Source organism: Haliotis rubra, unplaced genomic scaffold (assembly GCF_003918875.1).
Source record: "Haliotis rubra isolate DU_JTF1 unplaced genomic scaffold, ASM391887v1 Scf700, whole genome shotgun sequence".
Classification (NCBI taxonomy): domain Eukaryota; kingdom Metazoa; phylum Mollusca; class Gastropoda; order Lepetellida; family Haliotidae; genus Haliotis; species Haliotis rubra.
In genome coordinates, this window is record NW_025767414.1 from 405,131 (window position 1) to 430,171 (window position 25,041).

Here is a 25,041-nt window from a genome sequence, read left to right on the forward strand (position 1 = left end):
CCCGTTACTGTGTAACCTAACGTGTAGCATCCTAGCTGGTTACCCGTCCAACATGTACCCGTGCTCATCCGTGAAGCCGTCACCCGATACTCGCTTTTAGCGTTTTCAACAAGAATGCGGTAGATGGGAATTCAATTGATCTCACAACCGAGGTGCCGATCCCCCTATCCGCTGACTCCCAAGACTAACAGCTTGTCTCTGAAATGAACATATTTTACAGATTATAAAAGGTTTTAAATTAAAATAAAATGCACACTTTAAACGAGACTTTCTTCTTTTTCAGAAACGTTGGTAATCTGGACTTGCCACACATTCTAGACTTGCATGGGCTGCATTGGTCATATTTGTTTCAGGGTCTCATGACAGACTTCTGACTCCCAAATAGCATCCCTTTTTCACTCTCAGTCTCATATAGCCTACTCCTGAACCCCGAATATTACTTAACACAGCCCTAAAAAACATTCGATTTAGAACAAAAATAAAATATTTAGAGGAAATATTCGAAAAATTGTCCGAACATCGTTTGTTTCTAAATGTAGAAGCTGCACGCCAGACGTGTAGACCATTTGTTCAAGTTTTGGGGATTCGACCGAGAAGAGTGAGTGAGTGAGTTTAGTTTTACGCCGCTTTTAGCAATATTCCAGCAATATCACGACGGGGGACACTAGAAATGGGCTTCACACATTGTACCCATGTGGGGAATCGAACCCGGATCTTCGGTGTGACGAGCGAACGCTTCAACCACTAGGCTACCCCACCGCCCCTCTCATAATAAAGAAGTTGTATATCCACAGAACTCTCCCCGTTGTAGCATAAAACAGTCAATAATTGCATTGATCTATTTTTATTTACTTACCCAAGCATATTGATTGCTGAAACATCTGTTAACCTTCAAAACTAAATGTGCGGCCTTATCTTCTTCGTGTATTTTACAAAGATAACCGTGTGAACACATTTAGGAAACATGCATGCACACCTGCACACGTGCACACGTGCTTGCCGGATATGAATTCATCTGATGCCGGATATGTGCTGATGTAACACGACATTGTATCCTACTTACATGCGTCTAAGTGAAAGTGTAGAAGACTGATGTCGATGTACAAAAGAAAGTACACATATGGTGATTTGGGGTTCGTTTCAAAGAAAAACATGAATATTTTTTATTTGATTGTGACTTTTGTTTGTTTATTTAGTTAAACGTTACGTTGTTGGTTTGTATATCAGTATAACATTTTGGAATGTTTTTTATGTTAGTATGGGGAATGGTATGTTTTTTCACTGTTGGCGAGTGAGTTGGTTCTTTTACGCCGCTTCGAACGGTATTTCAGCTGTGTACCATGGTGTTAGTTAATACATGAGAGGAAAGGCACAAGATGGAAGCAGATCCGAAACTCAAGCTGACTGACTGACTGACTTAAGTTTTACGCCGCTTTTAGCAATATTCCAGCAATATCACGGCGGGGGACACCAGAAATGGGCTTAACACATTGTGCCCATGTGGGGAATCGAACCCGGGTCTTGGGCGTGACGAGCCAACGCTTTAACCACTAGGCTACCCCACCGCCCCTCCGAAACTCAAGATACATGTATACATATACTATATACATGTATATAGCCACAATGAGTTTCGAAAAATAAGGTTTATAGCGTGACAATTGTCAGTATATAAACTCTAAAAAGTCCTTGAGTGAACGAGTATAGTTTTACGCCGCTTAGCAATATTCCAGCAATATCACGGCGGGGAAACCAGAAATGGCCTTCACACATGGTACCCATGTGGGGAATCGAACCCGGGTCTTTGGCGTGACGAGCCAACGCTTTAACCACTAGGCTACCCCACCCCTCCTAAAAAGTCCTTGAACATACTGACAAATTAGTTATTTCAATTATAAGGGCTGGCTAACTGAATCTACTTTTGCCAGTACAGAAATGTCACATTCTAGCCACATTTTATATAACATGTCGCTAAAATGTGACCACGCTGAAATAAATTCTTGACGAGACAAACCGGTGATTGATAACGCATAACGTAACAGTGAGTGAGTGAGTGAGTTTTGTTTTACACCACACTCGCCAATATTCCAGCTATATGGCAGCGGCCTGTAAATAATCGTGATCAGACAATCCAGTGATCAACAGCGTGGTCATCGATCTACGCAACTGGGATACGATGACACGTGTCAGCGAGCCTGACCACCTGATCCCGTTAGTCGCTTCTTACAAGCATGGGTTACTCAACTGAAGATCAAATCTAACCCGGATCTTCACGGGTGGATAACGACGTTATGGTAGTCAGGGTACGATGACCACCAAAATTGTGGGTGTGGTGTGGGGTGGAGTAGCCTAGTGGTTAAAGCGTCCGCTCGTCACGCCGAAGACCCGGGTTCGATTCTCCACATGGCTACAATGTTTGAAGCCCATGTCTGGCGTCCCCCGTCGTGATACTGCTGGAATATTGCTAAAAAGCGGCGTAAAACCATACTTACCCACTCACTCTGTTTGAGTGTCACAATCACCGCAAATGCATTTGCGAAACAGACCAATTGGTGATAGCGTGAACATTGCCAAACGTCGTAGGGCGACGGAACTCATCAGTTGTACAGGTAGTCGAGTCCTTACGTCGAAGGCGCCGTAATTCGCCGTGCGGATTTGCGTTATGCCCAAACCCCATGATTGAGGGCCTGGTTCCATGTTCGGCTGATATAGTTCAAAATGTCCTCGGCTCTCTAACCCCGCTGGTTAAAAGGGTTTTCCTCTCAGATTAAGCCGTCTTGTCGTGGTAGAACTGGGATAACGTTGGTGTGAACCCAGCTCACTCTCATTTTAGGCATGTTTGTAATGTGCTGATCACACCATATGACGCACATGCTTTCAAGAGTTAACTCCCTTAGAACAAATATTTTACTGGCGGTTTGTCGAATCAGCTTGGAATCACCACTGTCGTAATGGGACATGCATAAAGTCATTCGTAACTACTCGTGTCATTCCGGCAAGCCGGATGGCGTCTTCTTGTAGGTCACGGAAAGAGACGAGTAGTTACGAATGGAATAAAGTGAGTGTGGTTTTAGCAATATTCCAGCAATATCACTGCGGGGGACACCAAAAACTACCTTCACACATTCCACCCACGTGGGAATCGAACCCGGGTCTTCAGTGTGACGACAGTGTATATCTGAAACAACATATCATAGGCGTAGGAACTGGGGGGGCAGGGGGGTCAGCTGCCCCCCCAGAAAAAAATATGGGGGGGCGCTGCCCCCCATATTTTTACAAGCTGGAATTTTTTTTAGGGACCATAATAGAGAATTAAACACAAATTCAAGCCTCTGGTAACGTTTAAAAAATAACATGATCACAAAAAAAAATTCCGCTAATGATAGAATCCAAATTGTTTAATTCATGTCACTCAAAAGTGAAAGCAGAGGCAGTCAGGCTGTTATCAACAGCCAACATGGATTCGAATCAGCGGTAAGTTGACAACATACATTGACATTACACTGTAGTCTATACAGTAACATTTAGTTTACAGTAATAGCCATATTTTAAGTATAATAGGTGCTGTTTGATTTATTTATTGAAAATCTAAACAATAACAATAAGACACGATTTCAAACTCGTACACTGGCAGTGAGATAGCTGGTTTTATCTGAAAGCCGAATTCATGTATGAAATAAGAATGGCTGCATTATTATACCCCCGCTACGACGTAGTCGCTGGTATATAGCGCTCAGCCCGTCCGCCCGTGTGTCCGGAATGGTTTCTCTGAGCATGACTAGAAAGCTATACCACTTACAAACTTCAAATTTGTCATTGAACTTACCCTTATGGTGCCATAAGGCTCAGCCCGTCCGCCCGTGTGTCCGGAATGGTTTCTCTGAGCATGACTAAAAAACTATACCACTTACAAACTTCAAATTTGGCATTGAACTTACCCTTATGGTGCCATTGTGGGTTTTGGCTTTCAATTGCATGATGCCAAAATTGAAAGTTTTCCTAAAATATTATTTTGGTATTCAATAATGGTATTGAAGGCGATCAGACTATAAGCGGGGGTATTGTTTTTCAGTACCCTATTGTTCTATTTGTCAGCACCCAAAATATGATTATCATAAAGAAAAAATGACAGTGACTCCAATTTCTTATTTTTCAGATATTTAAGACCAAACATAAAGAGAATAAGTTATTGTAAAGACCTTCTTGTGAAGTATTCTAAAGGGCCGGGACACTCTTTGAGGAGAAATTGCAAAGCAAGTGAACTCGTCTGTCCTCTTCATATACCTCCTCTCTCCACACCCCTACCCCACACACACACACCCCCGTTATCAATTTCGAAATCTTGCCCCCCCAACTTTTAAACTGTTCCTACGCCTATGCATATGAAGAATAATTATCAGAACAGCAATTGCTAAACGGATTGGATTGTTGTTTAAGGCCGCACTCAGCAATATTCCAGCAATATGGCTGAGGCCTGTAAATAATCGAGTCTGGGCCAGACAATCCAATGATCAGCATCATGAAACTGGGATACGATTACATGTGGCAACCAAGTCAGCGAGCCTGACCACCTGATCCCGTTAGTCGCCTCTTACGACAAGCATGGGTTACTGAAGATCAATTCTAACCCGGATCTTCACGGGTCAACGACGAAGACGTCTAACCAGACCTCATCCTTTTCGTCTTCTCTTACACATACACAGGTGGCCGGGGACCTATATCTAACTTCACGGGTATCATAAATGGAAAAGTAAGTCAATTATGCATGTACAGACAAGTGGAACTCACATTTCATAAATATATATATTAAAATTATCTGTTAATTACAGTTTGTTTCTTGGTGCATAATCAGCGTTAATTAATAAGGTGTTTGGTTTGTTGTATTAACGCTAGCTATAGGCTCTGTGGTTCTCTAAATATAATCCACAAAGCAATTAACAATGACAATAATAATTTTAGAATCCCCAAAGGAAGTACAAATATTCCCGTGTACAGAACCGATTTCGGTCGTAACAATAATAGTGTTCCTTTGAAAGAGCATTGTTCTGTTTAAATTGTTCGCTTTCTCTCCGGAAGTATATATTGTGAAAGGAAATTCTCATCAGTCGTGCAACGGACGTGACACAGCGTTAAGGGGGAGTTGTTGCACTAGTATGGTCTTGTGTATCATGTGCACCTGTCAATATCAGCTTGTCAGATTATTTTTCTATTGTTTCAGAATGTCCACTGAATTCCTGGTTCAGCGGGGCGGTAAGCAAGCTTAGTTGCTAAAGCGTTCGCTCGTCACGCCGAAGACCAGGGTTCGATTCCTCTCATGGGTACAATGTGTGAAGCCCATGTCTGATGTGCTCCTCCGTGATGTTGCTGGAATATTGCTACAAGTATACATGTATATGGGCAGCATTTTAATTATCTGTTTCTCATCGCCCGCTCGCTCCTTCTAAATTTATTGCCCCCGCCTCCCAACCCCCCAAAAAACAAACTAAAAAACAAAACAAACAAAACAAAAACAACAACACCAAAAACAACAACAACGAAAAATAAAATAAAAAACAAAAAATCACAAAACAAAAATAAAAAAAACCTAAAGCAACAAAACAAAACCAAAATAACAACAAACAAAAAACCCACCTTTTTTGTCATTCCAACACTGCCGACTCGAACCTAAAACGTACCGCCTCGTCATATATAACGTTTATCTTTAAATCAGTTGCTGCCACAAGTCCAAAGAACGCGAGAAATTGTAATAAGAATTACAATAAATGGCGATCAGAATCAAGAACGTTATTCAGATAATTTTGTCTTTATTATGTTGGGGGTTTTTTCCCGACCGACCGACCCATGTTCAGATGTTAGATTTGGGTGTCTACGTGAAAGACATAAAAAAATTATGTCCTATTACATATTACAGTCACACATCAATACCAACCTCGTCTAAGGACGCCGGCGCCCCAAGTTGGGCGCAAATTTAGTGGCCATACAATTTCCGAGTCCCTTGCTGGGATTCGAACCACAGACTTTGTGATTCGAGGCCGGACGCTTATTCATTTGACCAAAGAGGTGTTAACCCCATGATAACTTACATAACCACTTTACCTCGGGAATAGTAGAGACTTAACTAAAATCGTACTTAAATAAATAATAATATCAAAGTTGACAAAACTATGCATTTATGACATATATTTCATCATTTTAAATAAATTGGGGCACTTTTACCAATTTGACCGAACCTGGGGCAATTTGACCATAAATCCGGGTCATTTTGACTGGTACCCAATAATAACCCAAGTTATATATTAAAATAAACTACACTCTGTTTAATGCATGATGCTATCTGTGCAAGCGCATAGCAAGCCATTTTTTTCGTGTAAGTCCGATAGGTTGCAAAGCTTTATATTTAGATAGTATATTGAGGGCTTGTCCAACCTTTTTAGCAAAAATCATTTGTAAGCCCGCGCTTTTTCTTATAATGGTAGCTACGCCCCTGGTGAAGAAGTTTTTCCGGAGATACCAGAGGGAATGCCTTTTGGCAAATCCAATATCCCAGTCGACTTCTTCTTGACGTCATCATACATTTCATTGGTTCAGACCGTGAGATGTTGTAGATCACATGACTTTTGATCACATGACATAGTGAGGAAAGATGGCGATGTACAACAACAAAGTTCGTCGCCTGTTGAGAAAGTTTGTTAAGCATGAGGATACGATCTAATCAGTGACAAGTACAACTTTGACAGGAGCAGTACAGAAATCTCACATTTACGGCCATGTCGGACGAACGCCGTGCCCTGCTTCCTCGTAGAAATGGAGAACATTTATTGGGCCCAACCCGGACTCAAAACAGTTTGTGCTCTGTTCGAACTGCTTGTGGGGCGATACTATTGTCAGTCGTTTTTGAAAGACTGGCGTTCTATGCTCTTGCTGGTAACCTAGTGTTATTTCTCAACGACCAACCGTTCACATGGGAGTCTTATCATGCGATGAACGCTTCGTTTTATTTTCTAGGGCTGTCATTTGTGACCTCGTTATTCGGCGGATGGCTGGCCGATTCAGTGTTCGGACGATTCAAGGCAATTATAGTGGCGTTGATAATATACATCGTTGGGTATGTCTTCATGCCCCTTTTGTCTCCAAAGGACGACAGCAATTCAATATATTTACCAGACGTCTGCCGAATCCATATCCACAACATCACTCCTATTATGCCTAAAAACCACACACAGGAATTTGATCTCAGTGACTCAGACTCCGATGACAAGAATCCCTTTGATGAAAAGTGTGCCTGGCTCATCTACATTGTGTTGACGATCATTGCTGTGGGAAATGGTTCATTTAAAGCAAATATTGCTCCGTTTGGAGCAGACCAGGTGAGAACATTCTAGCTATATGACACTTCTGTTTGATACTAATGGTGAAGATTAAGGGTGAAATGATATTAGGTCATGACGCGATGCGTATCTTGATACATAGTTCATAGGAACAGCAGAAATGGTCTTCACACATTGTACCCATGTGGGGAATCAAACAATCTTCAGAGTGACATGCTGATGCTTTAACCACGAGGCTATGGGAATACTTATAACACACCTTGTCCAACTTCTTTGAGTGGCAATTTAGAAGTTGGGAAGTACAATATAGAACAAACTTTATGGATAACAACTTCTTATTTGTGAGTTAGTTTTGATACAGATTCTTGTACCGTTGTCAAGCGTAATGGAACATGAAGAAGGGGAAGTATATATATGCTGGATGTACATGCTTTGTTACATTGTTACATCCAGCATATATATACTTCTCCTAGTTGTTACATCCTCCACAACAATGACATGGCACACAATGGCATTGGATACGTGCACACCACCTGAGAACCGAACCGTTTAATAGCAATATCTTCACACATGTCAATACACATCAAAAACTTTCATACATGCATCATTTGTACCAATGACTTACATAATATTTATGCACATATCCTGATCACACAGTACATGTATTAAAGAATCATGTACAAAACCAACCATAGATTTATACATTTTACATTGCTTAAACATATGAACAAAATCCGGCCACAATATTTCAACTTCGCCCGACAAGCCATCCACATCGGCGATAAGCCATCTTCCTCGGCGACAATATTGCAACTTCGGCGACAAGCCATCAAACTTCGGCGACAAGCCATCAACATCGGCGACAGGCCAGCATGAAGCGACAAGCTTCTCCACATTCGCAACAGCATTATCAGCGACAAGCCCTCACCTGGCAACAAGCCATTACAAGACAGCGAGCCATCCACTTTCAGGCGACAGGTCTCTCAAAGGCAGCACCCATCACTACAACAAACAGAAATACATATATCATGCGTACATGCTGAACATTTTTATTTATCTTTTCAAAATGAAATCTAATTTCTCGGATATGGGTCTCTCATCCATGTTGTGTGCACCGTAACCGAGAATGGCATATTCAAACCTTTACACCCTTTATATACCCCTTTAAAGGCCCCCTATATTCATTATCTCCCTTTGTTGTATCTTCCCTGCGGCTGGGAGAAAGAAATTTCATTCTAATTCGTTCCTCAAAGCGAAGAAAATATATTTCTTCGTTCTTCATGTTGCATTATGCTTGACAACGGTACAAGAATCTGTATCGAAACTTCGCACTCACAAATAAAAAGAAGTTGTTATCCATAAAGTTTGTTCTATATTACACCTTGTCCAGGCTAGATATCCTGCTCAAAGCACGCAATCTGATCATTATTCCCCCGGATAACCCAAGCTGCCTGTTAGGCCCTAGAAGGTGAATAGTCTCATGACTTATCCCACCGGGTACCCATTTTCTGCTGGGTGAACAGAGGCAATTTGAACAAACTCACTTGGATAAGGTGAGACCACATGTATCACATGTGCTTCGTTGTGGGGCAGGACTGAAGTTCTATAAACTCTCAGGAGTCAAGCTTTTACACACGGTCACCCATCCAACGTTTCTTAACTTCAACTGATTGTGACCTGAGCTCTATGCACAGGACCACACACCACCATGTGACATTGTTACCTTGTCAGCTTGCTGTGAATTGAATCGACAGCACACTTTTAAATCCTGATGGCTTGCAAACTGAAGAAATGTTACATTTATATTTTGAATTACACTTTTTTGTGAAATCACAAAAGTACTTTTTGGGGGGTTGCACTGAATCCCATCCATCCAAAAGTTTTTAAGAAATGTACAATAACGTTAAAGTATTTGTACTTCATCTGTTTCCCAAGAACCAAACAAATTTACATGCCTGGAGTCATTGCTGTTATTTTGAGTTAGTCCCCTCGAGTGCTGGAGTTCAATATATTGTCCAGGTTTGTCTGCGTCTTACCCATGTTTGTGGATTTCACAACAGTGGCAAAAGTCTCAGATGTACTTCACTTACAAGCCATGTCATATCTGAATGCTTTTCAAACCTGCTCACTTCCTTGTCTTGAGTTTTACAGGAACCTGAAACCTGTCAAGAAGTATTGGTGTTATTTACAGGATGTGTTCATTGTATTCACTGTAAAGGGAAGTAATTTGGTGTTACAGATTTGTGCAGTTTGGAAGATCATTATATAGTAAGACCAGTGGACTTATCATGTTTTGAACAAGTTGAATTAATATTTTCTCCTGCTTTGATAATTTTCTTAACTATGTGTTACACAGGGCTCCAGATAACTTTTTGGGGTGCGAGTGTACTTACAAGTTACACATCATATTGCAAGTGGAGGTGTACTGAGAATTTGAAGGAGTACTGACATGTTTTTGTGTGAGCGAGTTGGTGATGTGGTTTGTCTGGACGATTCATCGATCACTATTTCCAACCATGTATTTGTATTTGAAGACGCGTGAGAAATAACTGAGCGACCGTGTGATGTGCGAAATGTCAGGTCCGACTGGAAATAAATAGGAACAGTTTTTAGCCAATCGAAAAATAGTGACGCATATCGTTGCATGGCAATGCAAGTGATTCCTACTGTCGAGGGTTTCCTCATGTGTCAAATCGTGTTTTGCAAAAGAAACTTGACAAGTATTTATCCGAAATAGATTTCCATTTGCACGATACGCACGGAAATTAAATGTTAGACGTACAAAGGTATTTATGTGCGTACACGATACGCTTGAAATCTTATATTATTTGTACTTAATTGATTTTGAGGCGTACATTACGCCTGTACGCCCCTTATCTGTAGCCCTGGTTACACATGGACACTAGCAAAACTTGTCCAAACAAATTGCTTTATAGCAGCATTCCTTGATTACTTGAGCAGAAGGTCGCGGGTTCAAACCCCGGCTGCGTCATACCAAAAGACGTTAAAATATGGTACTTGTTGGTCCCTGCTGGCGCTCGGCATTAATGGGTACAACAAGGACTTGTCGGCTCGGAGGCAGTATAATGTGTCTGAGTGGGGTATTCATGCTTCACTGCGGCATGGTATCTCAGTGGGCTAGCACTATAAAAACCAGCTTCAGTCTGGCCTAGTACAAGCAGCCGCACATACACATACACACCCATGCACGCCGTCATGTGAGCGAAATATTCTCAAAACGCGACGTTAAACCCAATTTCACCTCACCTCACCTCATTCTGGAAGATTTAACTTATTCTCCATTACATATTTTTCTAGTGATTTCTCTGAATAAAATTGTTTCATGAAATTGTCATTAAGTTTTTGCCTCATCGCGAAAAGATTCAGGATATTCTTAGACCTCATAGTCTAAGCACCCATATAAGCTGAAATATTCTCAAGCACGACGTTAAACCCAATTTCACCTCACCTCACCTTGATTACTTATGATTCCAGCGATATAAGTTTTAATACATAATTCAACATGTAAGGTTTGCAGTGTCATGATAAAGTGACCCTAATTTTTCCATACATATTTTAACATTTTCCACGTTCTAGGTGAAGATTGCTGTTACTTATTTCAAAAGTAAATTTTTACTAACATAAAGAACGTATGTTACTAGTTATGTCTTTCTTCTTTCTTCTCAGATTTACTTCTCTTAAATAGCAAAGGTTAATGAAATGTGCAAATACGGTCTGATCTGAAGTTCTACACAAAGTTATTTATATTGAAGGTTTGTGTAAACCTTTACTGTTAAAGGAGATACAATTTTCTATCACCTTGATCATGGTGATTGCCATTTGGGAGATTAAAGCATCAATACCAAGTGTACCTTGAGAGATCTAATTAACAAGACTATTTTGGATCAGGGGCAGTTTGTGTCCTACATGTTATATCCTTTAAAATTGTATTTGACCCCAAATTATAGACTAACATCTTATCTCTCAAATAAACATATATTAGAGGAGACCCGTGAAGATCCGGGGTAGAATAGGTCTTCAGCAACCCATGTGCTTGCCATAAAAGGCGACTATGCTTGTCGTAAGAGGCGACTAACGGGATCGGGTGGTCAGTTTCGCTGACTTGGTTGACACATGTCATCGGTTCCCAATTGCGCAGATCGATGCTCATGCTGTTGAACACTGGATTGTCTGGTCCAGACTCGATTATATACAGACCGCCGCCATATAGCTGGGATATTGCAGAGTGTGGCGTAAAACTAAACTCACTCACTATATTAGAGGAAAAATGGTTGCTAATGTATATTTGATAAAATATCATAAAAAGAGCCCAGAGACTTTTTTTATGAAACTAGACTTGCCACACATTCTAGACTTGCACAGGCTGTAGTCAGTATATTTGTTTCAGGGTCTGTGTGACAGACTACCAAAATTACAAACTTTATGAAAATGTTTCTACTCTGAAAACAGTCACCAAAACTGCTGAAACTTAATAAGCTTAAGTTGTTAAACCACAGCTATCAGTTTCATACGTGTGTAAAATACATGACCATCATAAAACTAGTTCTTGTTTGGTTTATCTTTTTTCCCTTATCAACATGATGGGGCAGTGGGGTAGCCCAGTGGTTAAAGCGTTCGCCCGTCACACCGTATGCCCAGGTTCGATTCCCCACATGGGTACAACGTGTGAAGTCCATTTCTGGTGTCCCCTGCCATGATATTGCAGGAATATTGCTAAAAGTGGCATAAAACTAAAACTCATTCATTCACTCACCATATTAACACATCTTGGTATTCATTGGAGTTTTAGCAATATTCAATATCTTGGTATTACCAGAAAAGTATGCCCATGTGGGGAATCGAATGATAGTGTACCACCGCCCTCTTGGTATGATAGAAGTATCAAATGATAGTGTTTGTTTGATGCAGGTGAACCAGGAAGGGCATCAGACAACGCTTGGTTTCTTCAACTGGTTCTACTGGTGTGTGAACCTCGGCGCCTTCATCGGGCTGCTGGCCATCACCTGGGTGGAACAGATGAAGAGCTTCTTCTATGGCTACCTCTCCGCCTGTGTCTGTCTGTCTGTGGGGGCCATCGTCTTTGTTATGGGTAGGTAGTCTTACAATATGCTATGAAAGTCAGTTTATACAATGGCAATAGTCAGGATGTCTATCCATATTTTGATCATAGAGATCAATAATTGTTAACTGAATATTGGTCATTGATTATTGATAAATGCAACTCAGAGCAAAATGCCGAGAACTACTTGAAATAAATAAAAATATTTCACATCCCTGGGCATAAACAATGACATATTTAGGCCATCATTTGGATTACTAACAAAATGTCTTGACCATGATTTAGAAAGCAATCCATGAATAAAGACCTAACGAAGTCAGTCAATGAGAAGTTGATTGTGTAGCAAGTGGATTTAAACTTTATTTCACCATAGATTATGCATGATATTTTTCAATGACCTAACGATATCTGATAAATCGATAAGCAAATATAACATTTTAGCCAATGAGTATAAAATATAGAAAAGCAATGACTGCAACTATAAAAGCAGTAATGATATTCATCGCTGGGGGCGATGCTGTCAGTGGTTACCATGATTTTTCCAACTTGTATGGGTGAGTGGATTAAATTTTTATTTCATCACAATAGCAGTGGTTCAAGCATTTATCGATGCTCAATAACATTTTAGCCAGCCCCTGGGTTCGAAGCCCTGTAAAAGAAACATGGGTACAATGTGTGTGGTTAGTCCATTTCTGATGTCCCATCATGCCGAAGACCTGGGTGATATTGCTGGAATATTGCTAAAAGCGGCGTAAAACTAAACTCACTCACTCACTCCAAATAGGCCTAGGCTGAGAATACAGGGTGACAAGTGTTCTGCACAGAACTGCTGATCTTCTTGTAATATGAGATGCAATGTGAGATGACTGAGTCAAAAGTGAGGTGAGGTGAAATTGGGTTTAACGTCGTGCTTGAGAATATTTCACTCATATGACAACGTGCATGCAGTGTGTATGTGTATATGCGGCTGCTTGTACTAGCCCAGACTGAAGCTGGTTTTATAGTGCTAGCTCACTGAGATACCATGCCGCAGTGAAGCATGAATACCCCACTCAGACACATTATACTGACTCCGAGCCGACCAGTCCTTGTTGTACCCATTAATGCCGAGCGCCAGGCAGGGACCAACAAGTACCATATTTTAACGTCTTTTGGTATGGCGCTTGGACGGGTTCGAACCAACAACCTTCCGCTCAAGTAATCAAGGAATGCTATAAAGCTATTTACAGTTTGACAAGTCACTGCTGACTTCCGTTAATGCGTGCCAATTTGATTGTAAAACAAAATGTAGGCAATTAATTGTCAAATATGACTTCAATGAGTCAATACGCTTGGGTATTGGGGTCAATGGATGACAAGGCTGTGATTGCAAGTGATTGCTGAGAAAAAATGTGAAATTGGTGCTATCGTGGTAGGCACGAAAAGCGGACCCTCACCGAATGTGGTAAGCAGGCGTTGTATGGAATGAGGTAATGCCATTTCACTCATGGTTTGTCCGTTGTTATTGGAAACAGTTTTAATGAATGAAAATGGGATTGAATTTAATCAATAAAATGTGTTTTCTGACATCATACATTCTCGGATGGCGGTTACCCGTGCAATTACGCAGAGTGTTGCATCATAGCAAATGTTGTAAGTGCTCGGCTGATGGCATGTCTTTATGATAAAGTTATTACGATGTTTAAGCTGTTCATCTATTATAATTGAAAAAAACCCTGCATTTTTAAGCATCTGAAATATAATAACGATAAACACTGTTAATTGCAATCTGACTGAATTTCACTAGTTTACAACATGATTAACCAGAGCTCAACAGCCGATTTGTTGATTTGCTAATTTTGATGCGTGTATGTGTGATCACTGGGCAACTTTTTATGGGAGCCACGGATTACCCCGGTTTAACCGAATCCGCGGTATCGCAAAAGAGCGCTATTGGGAGGGATGACTGTACCATATTTAAACGTCTTTTGGTATGACGCAGCCGGGGATCGAACCCGCGACCTTCCACTCTCTGGGCAGACACTAAGTGCGCCCCTTATAAGGTTATATAAAACTTTCCAGGAACTTTCCATAATATTCTGGGTTAGACTACGCCCATGCAGTTGTAGTACCTTCCCGAACTCTCAGTCTAAATATAGCACATCACTGAATATTGGTCCACAACAACCTATGCTTGTTGTAGTGGCTAAATATACTGAGGGAATCAAAAAAGGGAACACCACTTCATCGCATTGTTCGTCTATTTATTCTCAGATTCTCACCCACAGTGCAATACAAAGCTTGTGATTCATAATGGGGGAAAAACCTGGAAAAGAATAAAGGAACGCTTCTGCTATAATGTGATCCTGTATTTATTTCCGCACAGTATATATCGGATGGACAAACTTGCCCGGTGGGTTGATGCATGTCATTGTAGTGTGGGCCATTGTCTGTTGGGTGCGTAGACAGTTGACCCAAGAGGAAACTGAGTAAATATGTTGGTTCACATCAAGCAATGCTTAAAATCTACTGAGGGAAAAAAATAAGTGATCACATGAAAGCACAAGTGTTCCTATATTTTGTTTTCCAGGTTTCTTCACAAGCTATGCGGTACAAAGCTTGTGAAGAAACCTTGGGGAAAAAAATAGAGGAATACTTGTCCTTTCATGTGATCCCGTATTTTTTCCCTTAGTATATGTTATGAGTGTCAGACTGACCGAGGTGAAGGTCAGTAAGAGATAAGATGAAATAGATAGAACGTAAGGATACTCTGAAACAATGTGAATAAAAGATCATTACTTGACATTACATCACTGTAGTGAATGTCTGTGGTCATGGTGGTAATCGAAGATGTTGTTGTAAAGGTTGTTTTGTTGTTCAGGTGGCTGTTGTTACATACGAGAACCAGGTGGTAATGGAAGATGTTGTTGTAAAGGTTTTGTTGTTCAGGTGGCTGTTGTTACATATGACAACCAGGTGGTAATCGAAGATGTTGTTGTAAAGGTTTTGTTGTTCAGGTGGCTGTTGTTACATAAGACAACCAGGTGGTAATCGAAGATGTTGTAAAGGTTGTTTTGTTGTTCAGGTGGCTGTTGTTACATATGACAATCAGGTGGTAATCGAAGATGTTATTGTAAAGGTTGTTTTGTTGTTCAGGTGGCTGTTGTTACATACGACGGCCAGCTGCAGGAAGTATTCTGACGAACATTTTCCGAATCATCCGTGAAGCTTTTCGGATGCGACGCCGAAGGAGGCGGGATTACCGCACAAAGTCCATGACAGGTGGAAAGTAAGTAGTTCATTATACCACAGCTAACTCTATCTCCCTACATATGGCTTTTAATTTTCGGAAGGGCGGTTGGGTAGCCTAGTGGCTAAAGTGTTCGCTCGTCATGCTAAGACCCAGGTTCGATTCCCCACATGAGTTCAATGTGTGAAGCCCATCTCTGATGTCCCCTTCCAAGATATTGCTGGAATATTTCTAAAAACTGTGTGAAACCAAATTCACTCACTCAATTTATGGAGGATGATCCCATGTATCTTCAGGGTGGCATTTTGATAAATCTAACCGTTAATGTGGGCTAGCGTGATCTCAAATTATGTTGAAATTATTTTCTCAAACTGGAGACAAAGAGGATGGGGATTTTTTTTGAAGATTAGATCTTGCATTTGAGATGGAAAATCACATAGGTATGTAAGATGACCCTCTTGTACGAGAGGAGATAACAGTTGGAGATTGTATCTTTGATAAAATGCTGAATGTTAGAATAAGTCTCTTCTATCCACAAAGAGGTGGGACATGGAGCTCTGGCTGGCCGAAGAAATCCCCTTCACTCTTCTGTGAGGCAACAAGCTACATGTTTATGAGTCAGTGCAAGTTTCATGCCACTGAACAAGTTACGTGCAGATCAAACCAAAAATATGTACCTTTTGTGATTCTACAAAGAATTTACCCATGAAGGTCGGGGTTAGAATGAGCCTTCAGTGACCCATGCTTGTCGTAAGAGGCGACTAACAGGATCGGGTGGTCAGGCTCGCTGACTTGGTTGTCACATGTCATCGGTTCCCAATTGCGCAGATCCATGCTCATGCTGTTGATCACTGGATTGTCTGGTCCAGACTCGATTATTTAAAGACCGTCGCCATGTAGCTGGAATATTGCTGAGTGCGGCGTAAACTAAACTCACTCACTCATTACAAATTTATGTCACTCCAGCAACAATGCTCCAAATAAGTATCTTCAGACAGGATGCTGTAATCCCATGGGAATTCTGGGTAAGGACTGATCCCAGGCGACCATTGCTGGTTGTAAGAAGTACGTTAATGGATTGGGTGTTCAGTCTTTGTGACTTGGTTGATTTGCAGGGGTGGATATAACTTTAATATTGCTAGTGTACTCCGGTACAGTGGCACATGTAAAATCACTTGCCCTGATAATTTTTCCACTATACCAACCGTTTTCTTGTTTATTTTTAAAAATAAACAACATAGTTAACATTGGAATATCAACTGGACACCGGTACAGTGTGATATACAAATTTGCTTGCCTGACAGAAAAAAATCACTGGACTCGGGCGTCGGGCAATGTGTTATTTCCACCCCTGATTTGTAAACATTCACCACGATATATGCAAGGTGTGGATCCTTGCTCAGTTACTCTCAGGTATTTACAGACAGCTCATATTTTGGTGCCATTATACAAGAACCAAACTGACAGAACACTGGTAGGACATGACGATGTTATTTGTGCCACCAGGATGGTTGATGAGGCCGAGCCCAGCCATGAGAGGCTGAGTTTCCTGGACTATGCCAAACATCGGCATGGTGGAGTATTCCATGACTCCCTCGTGGAGGATGTGAAGGAGCTGAAGAAGATCCTGTGTGTTTTTGCTGTCCTCATCCCTTACTGGATGGTGTACTTCCAGGTAATACAGGTGTACTTTCAGGTAACAGGTGTACTTCCAGGTAATACAGGTGGGAGATGGGTAACACAGGTACTTTCAGGTGGGGAGATGGGTAATACAGGTGTACTTTCAGGTAACAGGGGAGAAGTGGGGAGATGGGTAGTACAGGTGTACTTTCAGGTAACAGGGGAGAAGTGGGGAGATGGGTAATACAGGTGTACTTTCAGGTAACAGGTGTACTTCCAGGTAATACAGGTGTACTTCTAGGTAATAGGGGAGAAGTGGGGAGATGGGTAATACAGGTGTACTTTCAGGTAACAGGGGAGAAGTGGGGAGATGGGTAATACAAGTGTACTTCCAGGTAACAGGTGTACTTCCAGGTAACAGGAGAGAAGTGGGGAGGTGGGTAATACAGGTGTACTTCCAGGTAACAGGTGTACTTCCAGGTAATAGGGGAGAAGTGGGGAGATGGGTAATACAGGTGTACTTCCAGGTAACAGGTGTACTTCCAGGTAATAGGGGAGAAGTGTGGAGATGGGTAATACAGGTGTACTTTCAGGTAACAGGGGAGAAGTGGGGAGATGGGTAATACAGGTGTACTTCCAGGTAATAGGGGAGAAGTGGGGAGATGGGTAATACAGGTGTACTTTCAGGTAACAGGGGAGAAGTGGGGAGATGGGTAATAAAGGTGTACTTTCAGGTAACAGGGGAGAAGTGGGGAGATGGGTAATACAGGTGTACTTCCAGGTAACAGGGGAGAAGTGGGAGATGGGTAATAAAGGTGTACTTTCAGGTAACAGAAGTGGGGGAGATGGGTATACAGGTGTACTTTCAGGTAACAGGGGAGAAGTGGGGGAGATGGGTAATACAGGTGTACTTCCAGGTAACAGGTGTACTTCCAGGTAATAGGGGAGAAGTGGGGAGATGGGTATACAGGTGTACTTTCAGGTAACAGGGGAGAAGTGGGGAGATGGGTAATACAGGTGTACTTTCAGGTAATAGGGGAGAAGTGGGGAGATGGGTAATACAGGTGTACTTTCAGGTAACAGGTGGGAGAAGTGGGGGAGATGGGTTATACAGGTGTACTCCAGGTCAGGTGCACTTCCAGGTAACAGGGAGAAGTGGGGAGATGGGTTATACAGGTGTACTTCCAGGTAACAGGGGAGAAGTGGGGAGATGGGTAATACAGGTGTACTTCCAGGTAACAGGGGAGAAGTGGGGAGATGGGTAATACAGGTGTACTTCCAGGTAATACAGGTGCACTTCCAGGTAATAGGGGAGAAGTGGGGAGATGGGTAATACAGGTGTACTTTCAGGTAACAGGGGAGAAGTGGGGAGATGGGTAATACAGGTGTACTTTCAGGTAACAGGGGAGAAGTGGGGAGATGGGTAATACAGGTGTACTTTCAGGTAACAGGTGTACTTCCAGGTAATAGGGGAGAAGTGGGGAGATGGGTTATACAGGTGTACTTCCAGGTAATACAGGTGCACTTCCAGGTAACAGGGGAGAAGTGGGGAGATGGGTTATACAGGTGTACTTCCAGGTAACAGGGGAGAAGTGGGGAGATGGGTAATACAGGTGTACTTCCAGGTAACAGGGGAGAAGTGGGGAGATGGGTAATACAGGTGTACTTCCAGGTAACAGGTGTACTTCCAGGTAACAGGGGAGAAGTGGGGAGATGGGTAATACAGGTGTACTTTCAGGTAACAGGGGAGAAGTGGGGAGATGGGTAATACAGGTGTACTTCCAGGTAATACAGGTGCACTTCCAGGTAACAGGGGAGAAGTGGGGAGATGGGTAATACAGGTGTACTTCCAGGTAATACAGGTGTACTTCCAGGTAACAGGGGAGAAGTGGGGAGATGGGTAATACAGGTGTACTTCCAGGTAATACAGGTGTACTTCCAGGTAACAGGGGAGAAGTGGGGAGATGGGTAATACAGGTGTACTTTCAGGTAACAGGGGAGAAGTGGGGAGATGGGTAATACAGGTGTACTTCCAGGTAATACAGGTGTACTTCCAGGTAACAGGGGAGAAGTGGGGAGATGGGTAATACAGGTGTACTTCGAGGTAATACAGGTGCACTTCCAGGTAACAGGGGAGAAGTGGGGAGATGGGTAATACAGGTGTACTTTCAGGTAATACAGGTGTACTTCCAGGTAACAGGGGAGTTGGGTTATACAGGTGTACTTCCAGGTAATACAGGTGTACTTCCAGGTAATACAGGTGTACTTCCAGGTAAAACAGGTGTACTTCCAGGTAATACAGGTGCACTTCCAGGTAACAGGGGAGAAGTGGGGAGATGGGTTATACAGGTGTACTTCCAGGTAATACAGGTGTACTTCCAGGTAATACAGGTGTACTTCCAGGTAATACAGGTGTACTTCCAGGTAACAGGGGAGATGGGTAATACAGGTGTACTTCCAGGTAATACAGGTGCACTTCCAGGTAACAGGGGAGAAGTGGGGAGATGGGTTATACAGGTGTACTTCCAGGTAATACAGGTGTACTTCCAGGTAATACAGGTGTACTTCCAGGTAATACAGGTGTACTTCTAGGTAATACAGGTGTACTTCCAGGTAATACAGGTGCACTTCCAGGTAACAGGGGAGAAGTGGGGAGATGGGTTATACAGGTGTACTTCCAGGTAATACAGGTGCACTTCCAGGTAACAGGGGAGAAGTGGGGAGATGGGTTATACAGGTGTACTTCCAGGTAATACAGGTGTACTTCCAGGTAATACAGGTGTACTTCCAGGTAATACAGGTGTACTTCCAGGTAATACAGGTGTACTTCCAGGTAATACAGGTGCACTTCCAGGTAACAGGGGAGAAGTGGGGAGATGGGTTATACAGGTGTACTTCCAGGTAATACAGGTGTACTTCCAGGTAATGCAGGTGTACTTCCAGGTAACAGGGGAGTAGTGGGGATTAGGTCCAACAGGTAAGAGGAGAGTGAGTACTAGGGTATGATGGGAACTCTGAAATCATGAGAAGTGGGTTGGAAGAGGGTACTGCTACACCCTGTTGATATCTGGATGAGACTTGACACACATAATCTTTTGTGTCTTTTATGCCATGAAGCATTTTGTGTGTATATTTTGTTTCTTTTTCAGATGCAGACAACGTTTCTGGTTCAGGGCCTACATATGAAACTGATGATTCACCGGAACGAGTCTAACACTAGACCACCACACACACAGGTCAGTCGGAGTTGTAAACAAAATTAATTAATTTAGTTCATTATAATCCAATCCAAGCTCTTGTAGTATTACTGTTTATGTTTTGTTTGTCTGTATTTTTCTTGTGTGTAAATACTTAAATCAGGACCAGACAATCCAGTGATCAACAACATGAGCATCTATCTACGCAATGGGATACAAGGTTGTATCAACCAACCTGGCCACCCAGTCCAAATGCTGGGTTGCTGTAGTCCAATTTTAATCCAGATTGGGCTGAATAGGCTTCTATAGCTGGCAGGAAGATGGCCATCTCCTATTCTGTAGTGTAGTGCTTTTCAATGACATAGCTGCCATGGAAATATATTCCATGGTGAATCTATTACTTTCTGGGCCTACAAAAGAACAAACTTGAAAGTTGGATTATTTACAGGCTGCTGTAATAGCTGGAAAACTACTACATACGTCGCTAAATTACAATAACAGTGGAGTAGTTCTTCCTTCTCTCTTTATGTTTTCAGCTGGTGGTCGCCTGGTTCTCCTTGTTCGATGTTGTCTTCCTCATCCTGCTGCTTCCGCTGTTTGACCGAGTCATCTACCCTCGTCTCGCTAGGGCCGGACACCCCTTCGGAATGACCAAGCGTATCATTGTCGGAATGGTGTTTGCAATGGTGGCAATGATAGTGGCTGGAGTGGTGGAGAACTACCGACTGAAGGCGTTCTGGCCGTATCCTGATCAACCATGCACAAACAATTCCATAATACAGACAATTGGTAAGTCAGGGTTATTGATTATTAGTTTTGATTTAAATGAGATCTTGAGTTTAATACATGTACAAAACCTCTGAGCAGGCTGATCTATCCTTCACTGGCCTGAGGTTTTTTATTAGCAGCTTCCAGTATTCTCTAGATTCAGTTTCACCTTCCGTTTAAACTGAGATGTTGTTTTAGTGGTTCCATTTGCTGTTTCTCTAAAAGGTGAGGTGAGGTGAAATGGGGTTTAACATCGTACTGAAGAATATTTTGCTCATATGACGATGTGTGTGTGTATGTATGTGTGGATGCTTGTACTAGCCAAGATTTAAGCTGGTTTTATAGTGCTAGCTCACTGAGATACCATACCTTCTCTTAAAGGACAGTACAGCAACTGTTCTGAATCACTGTTTGTTGACCTACCCAGCTCTGCTTGTCTTAATCCCCATTATCACATGACCAGACTTTTCTGGTTCCTGTTGACAGACACACTTCTTCACAAACAGAACAAGATGAAGCCTTCAGTGCACTCTACATATTGTTCTGCATAATTATGTAGATTCAGTACTACAGCTGTGGGGTGGTGGGGTAGCCTAGTGGTTAAAGCGTTCGCTTGTCATGCTGAAGTCCCGGGTTCGATTCTCCACATGCGTGCAATGTGTGAAGTCCATTTCTGGTCCCCTGCCATGATATTGCTGGAATATTGCTAAAAGCGGCGTAAAACTAGATTCATTCACTCACCTTAGTGCATCGATGACAGAATATGGAGGATGTGAACCATTTGGAATACAGGGGATATTGGTATTTGTAATCCTGGTATTGTTTGCAGGAACGACAACGTATCAAGCTGCAGATATGAGCATCCTTTGGCAAATCCCTCAGTATGCTTTGATAGGCACCAGTGAGGTGTTCACCAGCGTGGCAGGTATGTCCCTCGGACCATTCTCCTTTTGTAGGGGGTATGTACAATAAATAAATGTTAACGATCATCAGGTCTTTCATATGACTCTAGTTGGTCATGAAGTCTGTATTGCTATGACAGTTGTGTCCGTCGGTCCATTCTCCTTTTGCAGGGTGCAATGTATACTATTATCTGATTCTTTCAAATAACTATAGTTTGTATTTTATGAAGTCTGTTTAGCCATGACAGGTATGTTCCTTTAGGACATTCAATTCTCTTTATGCAATGTGTAACATACTACAGTGGAAGCCCTCTAAACCGGCATTCGTTGGGACCGGACAAAAATGCCGGCATAGAGGGCGTGCCGGTTTTGAAAGCTTCCACTGTACTCTTAAAATGTTAAGGATTATCTGATTCTTGCATGTTACTTTATTTATCTGTCATGCCAGGACAGGTATGTCCTATGAGGGTAATCCATCCTCATGTATATAATGTATACTACTCTAAAAATGTTTAGGATTATCTGATTCTTTCATATAACTGTGGTATAGTTATCTGTCATGTCTTGAGGTAAAATCAGAATGACAAGGTTGGTTTTATTTTTCACCATTGATACAAATGGCAATGAAATGCTGCTGATTTTGCATTTTATTCGTAAAGACCCTAACGGGCCAAATATTATGTTTATTTAAAGACCATCATCTGCAGATCGAAATGAAACTTTACAGTCATGTATTAAATAAAGAGAACCTGTGAAATTATTTATTTAACTTTCCAACCAAATATTATGTTTTTAATAACAAATCCAGTATTTTTCATCATCTGCAGATTGAAATGTTTTACAGTCATGTAAAATAAAGTGTGAAATTATTTAGACTCATCCAGTAATAATATCAAGTAGTATTCAAGAAAGATTATTGGTCATGAGACGATACAAACCAGCAACGTCATTGTCTGGTTCAGATCTCGTTTGATGTGTAGCCAGGGTGTCAATTCCACAATGCAGAGATACAGATCAGCTGCGTATCTGCATAAACTACGTAAATATTTATGTGAAAAATCAATTCCTATTAGGTCTATTGCGTACAGGTACGCTTGAATTTTTGTAAATACTCAATAAATTTGATATTACATGCGTACACATGAAAATGTCAAATCTTAGCTTGCATCCCGGTGGATAGATAAATAACAGGTATATTGAGAGGTTCTGTTTCAGGACATGAAATTGGCAACTTGCAGTCTTTCTTATTGTTTCTCATATTACAGATCAAATATAAATAACAAACACGTAAACCAACATTTAAACTTTATTATATTTTTACAATTAATGGAGAATGGCAAAATATCCAATTGAGTTTGAGTGAGGTGGGTACAATTTATTTGGTTAATTAGGATACCCATTTGAGATGAACACACGAGTACACAACTCAATAACCCACAAAGTTATCCGTAGCTCTGGCCATATGTTACAGGTCTCCAGTTCGCCTACTCCATGGCCCCCAAGTCAATGAAGGGCATCATCATGGGACTGTTCTACCTCTCCTCCGGAATCGGCAGCTTCCTCGGTACCGCCATCATCTCCGGCTTCTACAGCACAGGAACGTGGTTCCACTCCTCCGATTATGGTGACATCAACTGCCGTCTGCCCTGCACGGACAAGAAAAGTTTTAATCAAGCCTGTCACCTCGACTACTACTTCTACCTGCTGGCTGGAGTGGAGCTAGTGGGACTTATCTTGTTCATTGTTGTAGCCAAAGTGTTTAAACTGGGTGTAGAGACCCAAGAAAGATTACAAACAAATTCCCCAGTGACTTTTCAGTCAGAAGCAACTATGAACAATGCCAAAGATGGACGTCATTCCATCCAGAGAACGACGTCTGACATGTCATCTTAGCATTGTGTGTATATCGGCATGATGAAGGGAGTGGAAGATCTTCATTTTGTGTAAATGGAGTGTTTGCCGTTGAAGATGTTGTTGAACTGGATCAGAAGCCAGGAAAGCTGGACTTTTCATTATGTGTGAATGATCTGATCGAGACAAATGTTAGGTTCAAGGAAGGTGATATATTCGTGTGTTGTTCAATATAGACAAACTTTATGAATCACAGCTTCTTTATTTCATGAGTGTGACTTTCAGATACAGATTCTTGTACCACTGTGTATATATGATTATTGAATATCACATAGTAATTGAGAAAAGTTCAGTCTGTTCTAGGGCTGGGCTGGGTCCAAATTTTCTACCCGGGTACCCCACCCCCAATTCCCCTACCCTACCCTGATACCCATTATGTTAATTCCTGACATCAAATTTGTAAGATGTGGCAATATATTCTTCAGCTCGAAGGCTAAAATTTCGAGTTTTTCAGTATCTTAACCATGTATTGTATTCAAAACAGGTGACTTTTAATCATGAAAGAATAACATATTACATTGTTTAATCTATTAGTCACATGATCATAACGAGTCCAGCTATTGAGACAGGTACCCGGGTCCAACTCATTACCCACCCTACCATTAGTGCTGGTATTGGCATACAACCTGCGATACGATACATCACGATACGAAAATTTTACTCACGATGATATATTGCCAAAGTATTGTGCACTAAAGCTGCGATACGATATGAATCCTGATATAAGAGTGGCGATGCGATATGTATCACGATACTAAAATCTTTAATTCTTACACCAACTATAAGCACCTTAAGATTAAAACAAAAACATTGTTTAAATGAAAGACTTTAATTTGAAAAAAGTCGCATTAGGCAATTTTTTAAAAACAAGTACAAAATAAATATAATATAATACTGTTATAAACAGATATTCGGCAATATTCAAAGTTAAACATTCATGTATCATGGCGCATTTGAAGTATTGTTTCGGGATATACGACAATGTATAAATTTGTATCGATTCACTGTA

The 25,041-nt window shown here is 41.5% G+C and overlaps 1 protein-coding gene across 1 annotated transcript; it reads left to right on the forward strand.

The window, feature by feature from the left end:
* Nucleotides 1-6,640: 6,640 nt before the first annotated feature.
* LOC124258864 (solute carrier family 15 member 4-like) lies at nt 6,641-24,437 on the forward strand. The gene is made up of 8 exons (XM_046692954.1): nt 6,641-7,364; nt 12,255-12,435; nt 15,541-15,673; nt 17,141-17,309; nt 20,404-20,490; nt 20,988-21,240; nt 22,049-22,144; nt 23,593-24,437. The coding sequence occupies exons 1-8, from the start codon at nt 6,765-6,767 to the stop codon at nt 24,012-24,014; spliced, it is 1,941 nt and encodes a 646-aa protein (XP_046548910.1). The 5' UTR covers nt 6,641-6,764; the 3' UTR covers nt 24,015-24,437.
* Nucleotides 24,438-25,041: the final 604 nt, after the last annotated feature.

Bases quoted from the DNA above. Each gene is read 5' to 3' on its own strand.
- LOC124258864 (XM_046692954.1), top strand. From the start codon at position 6,765: ATGTCGGACGAACGCCGTGCCCTGCTTCCTCGTAGAAATGGAGAACAT. The intron at 15,674-17,140 runs GTAAGTAGTTCA...TTGTGCCACCAG, and splicing joins AAGTCCATGACAGGTGGAAA to GATGGTTGATGAGGCCGAGC. The intron at 20,491-20,987 runs GTCAGTCGGAGT...TTATGTTTTCAG, and splicing joins CTAGACCACCACACACACAG to CTGGTGGTCGCCTGGTTCTC.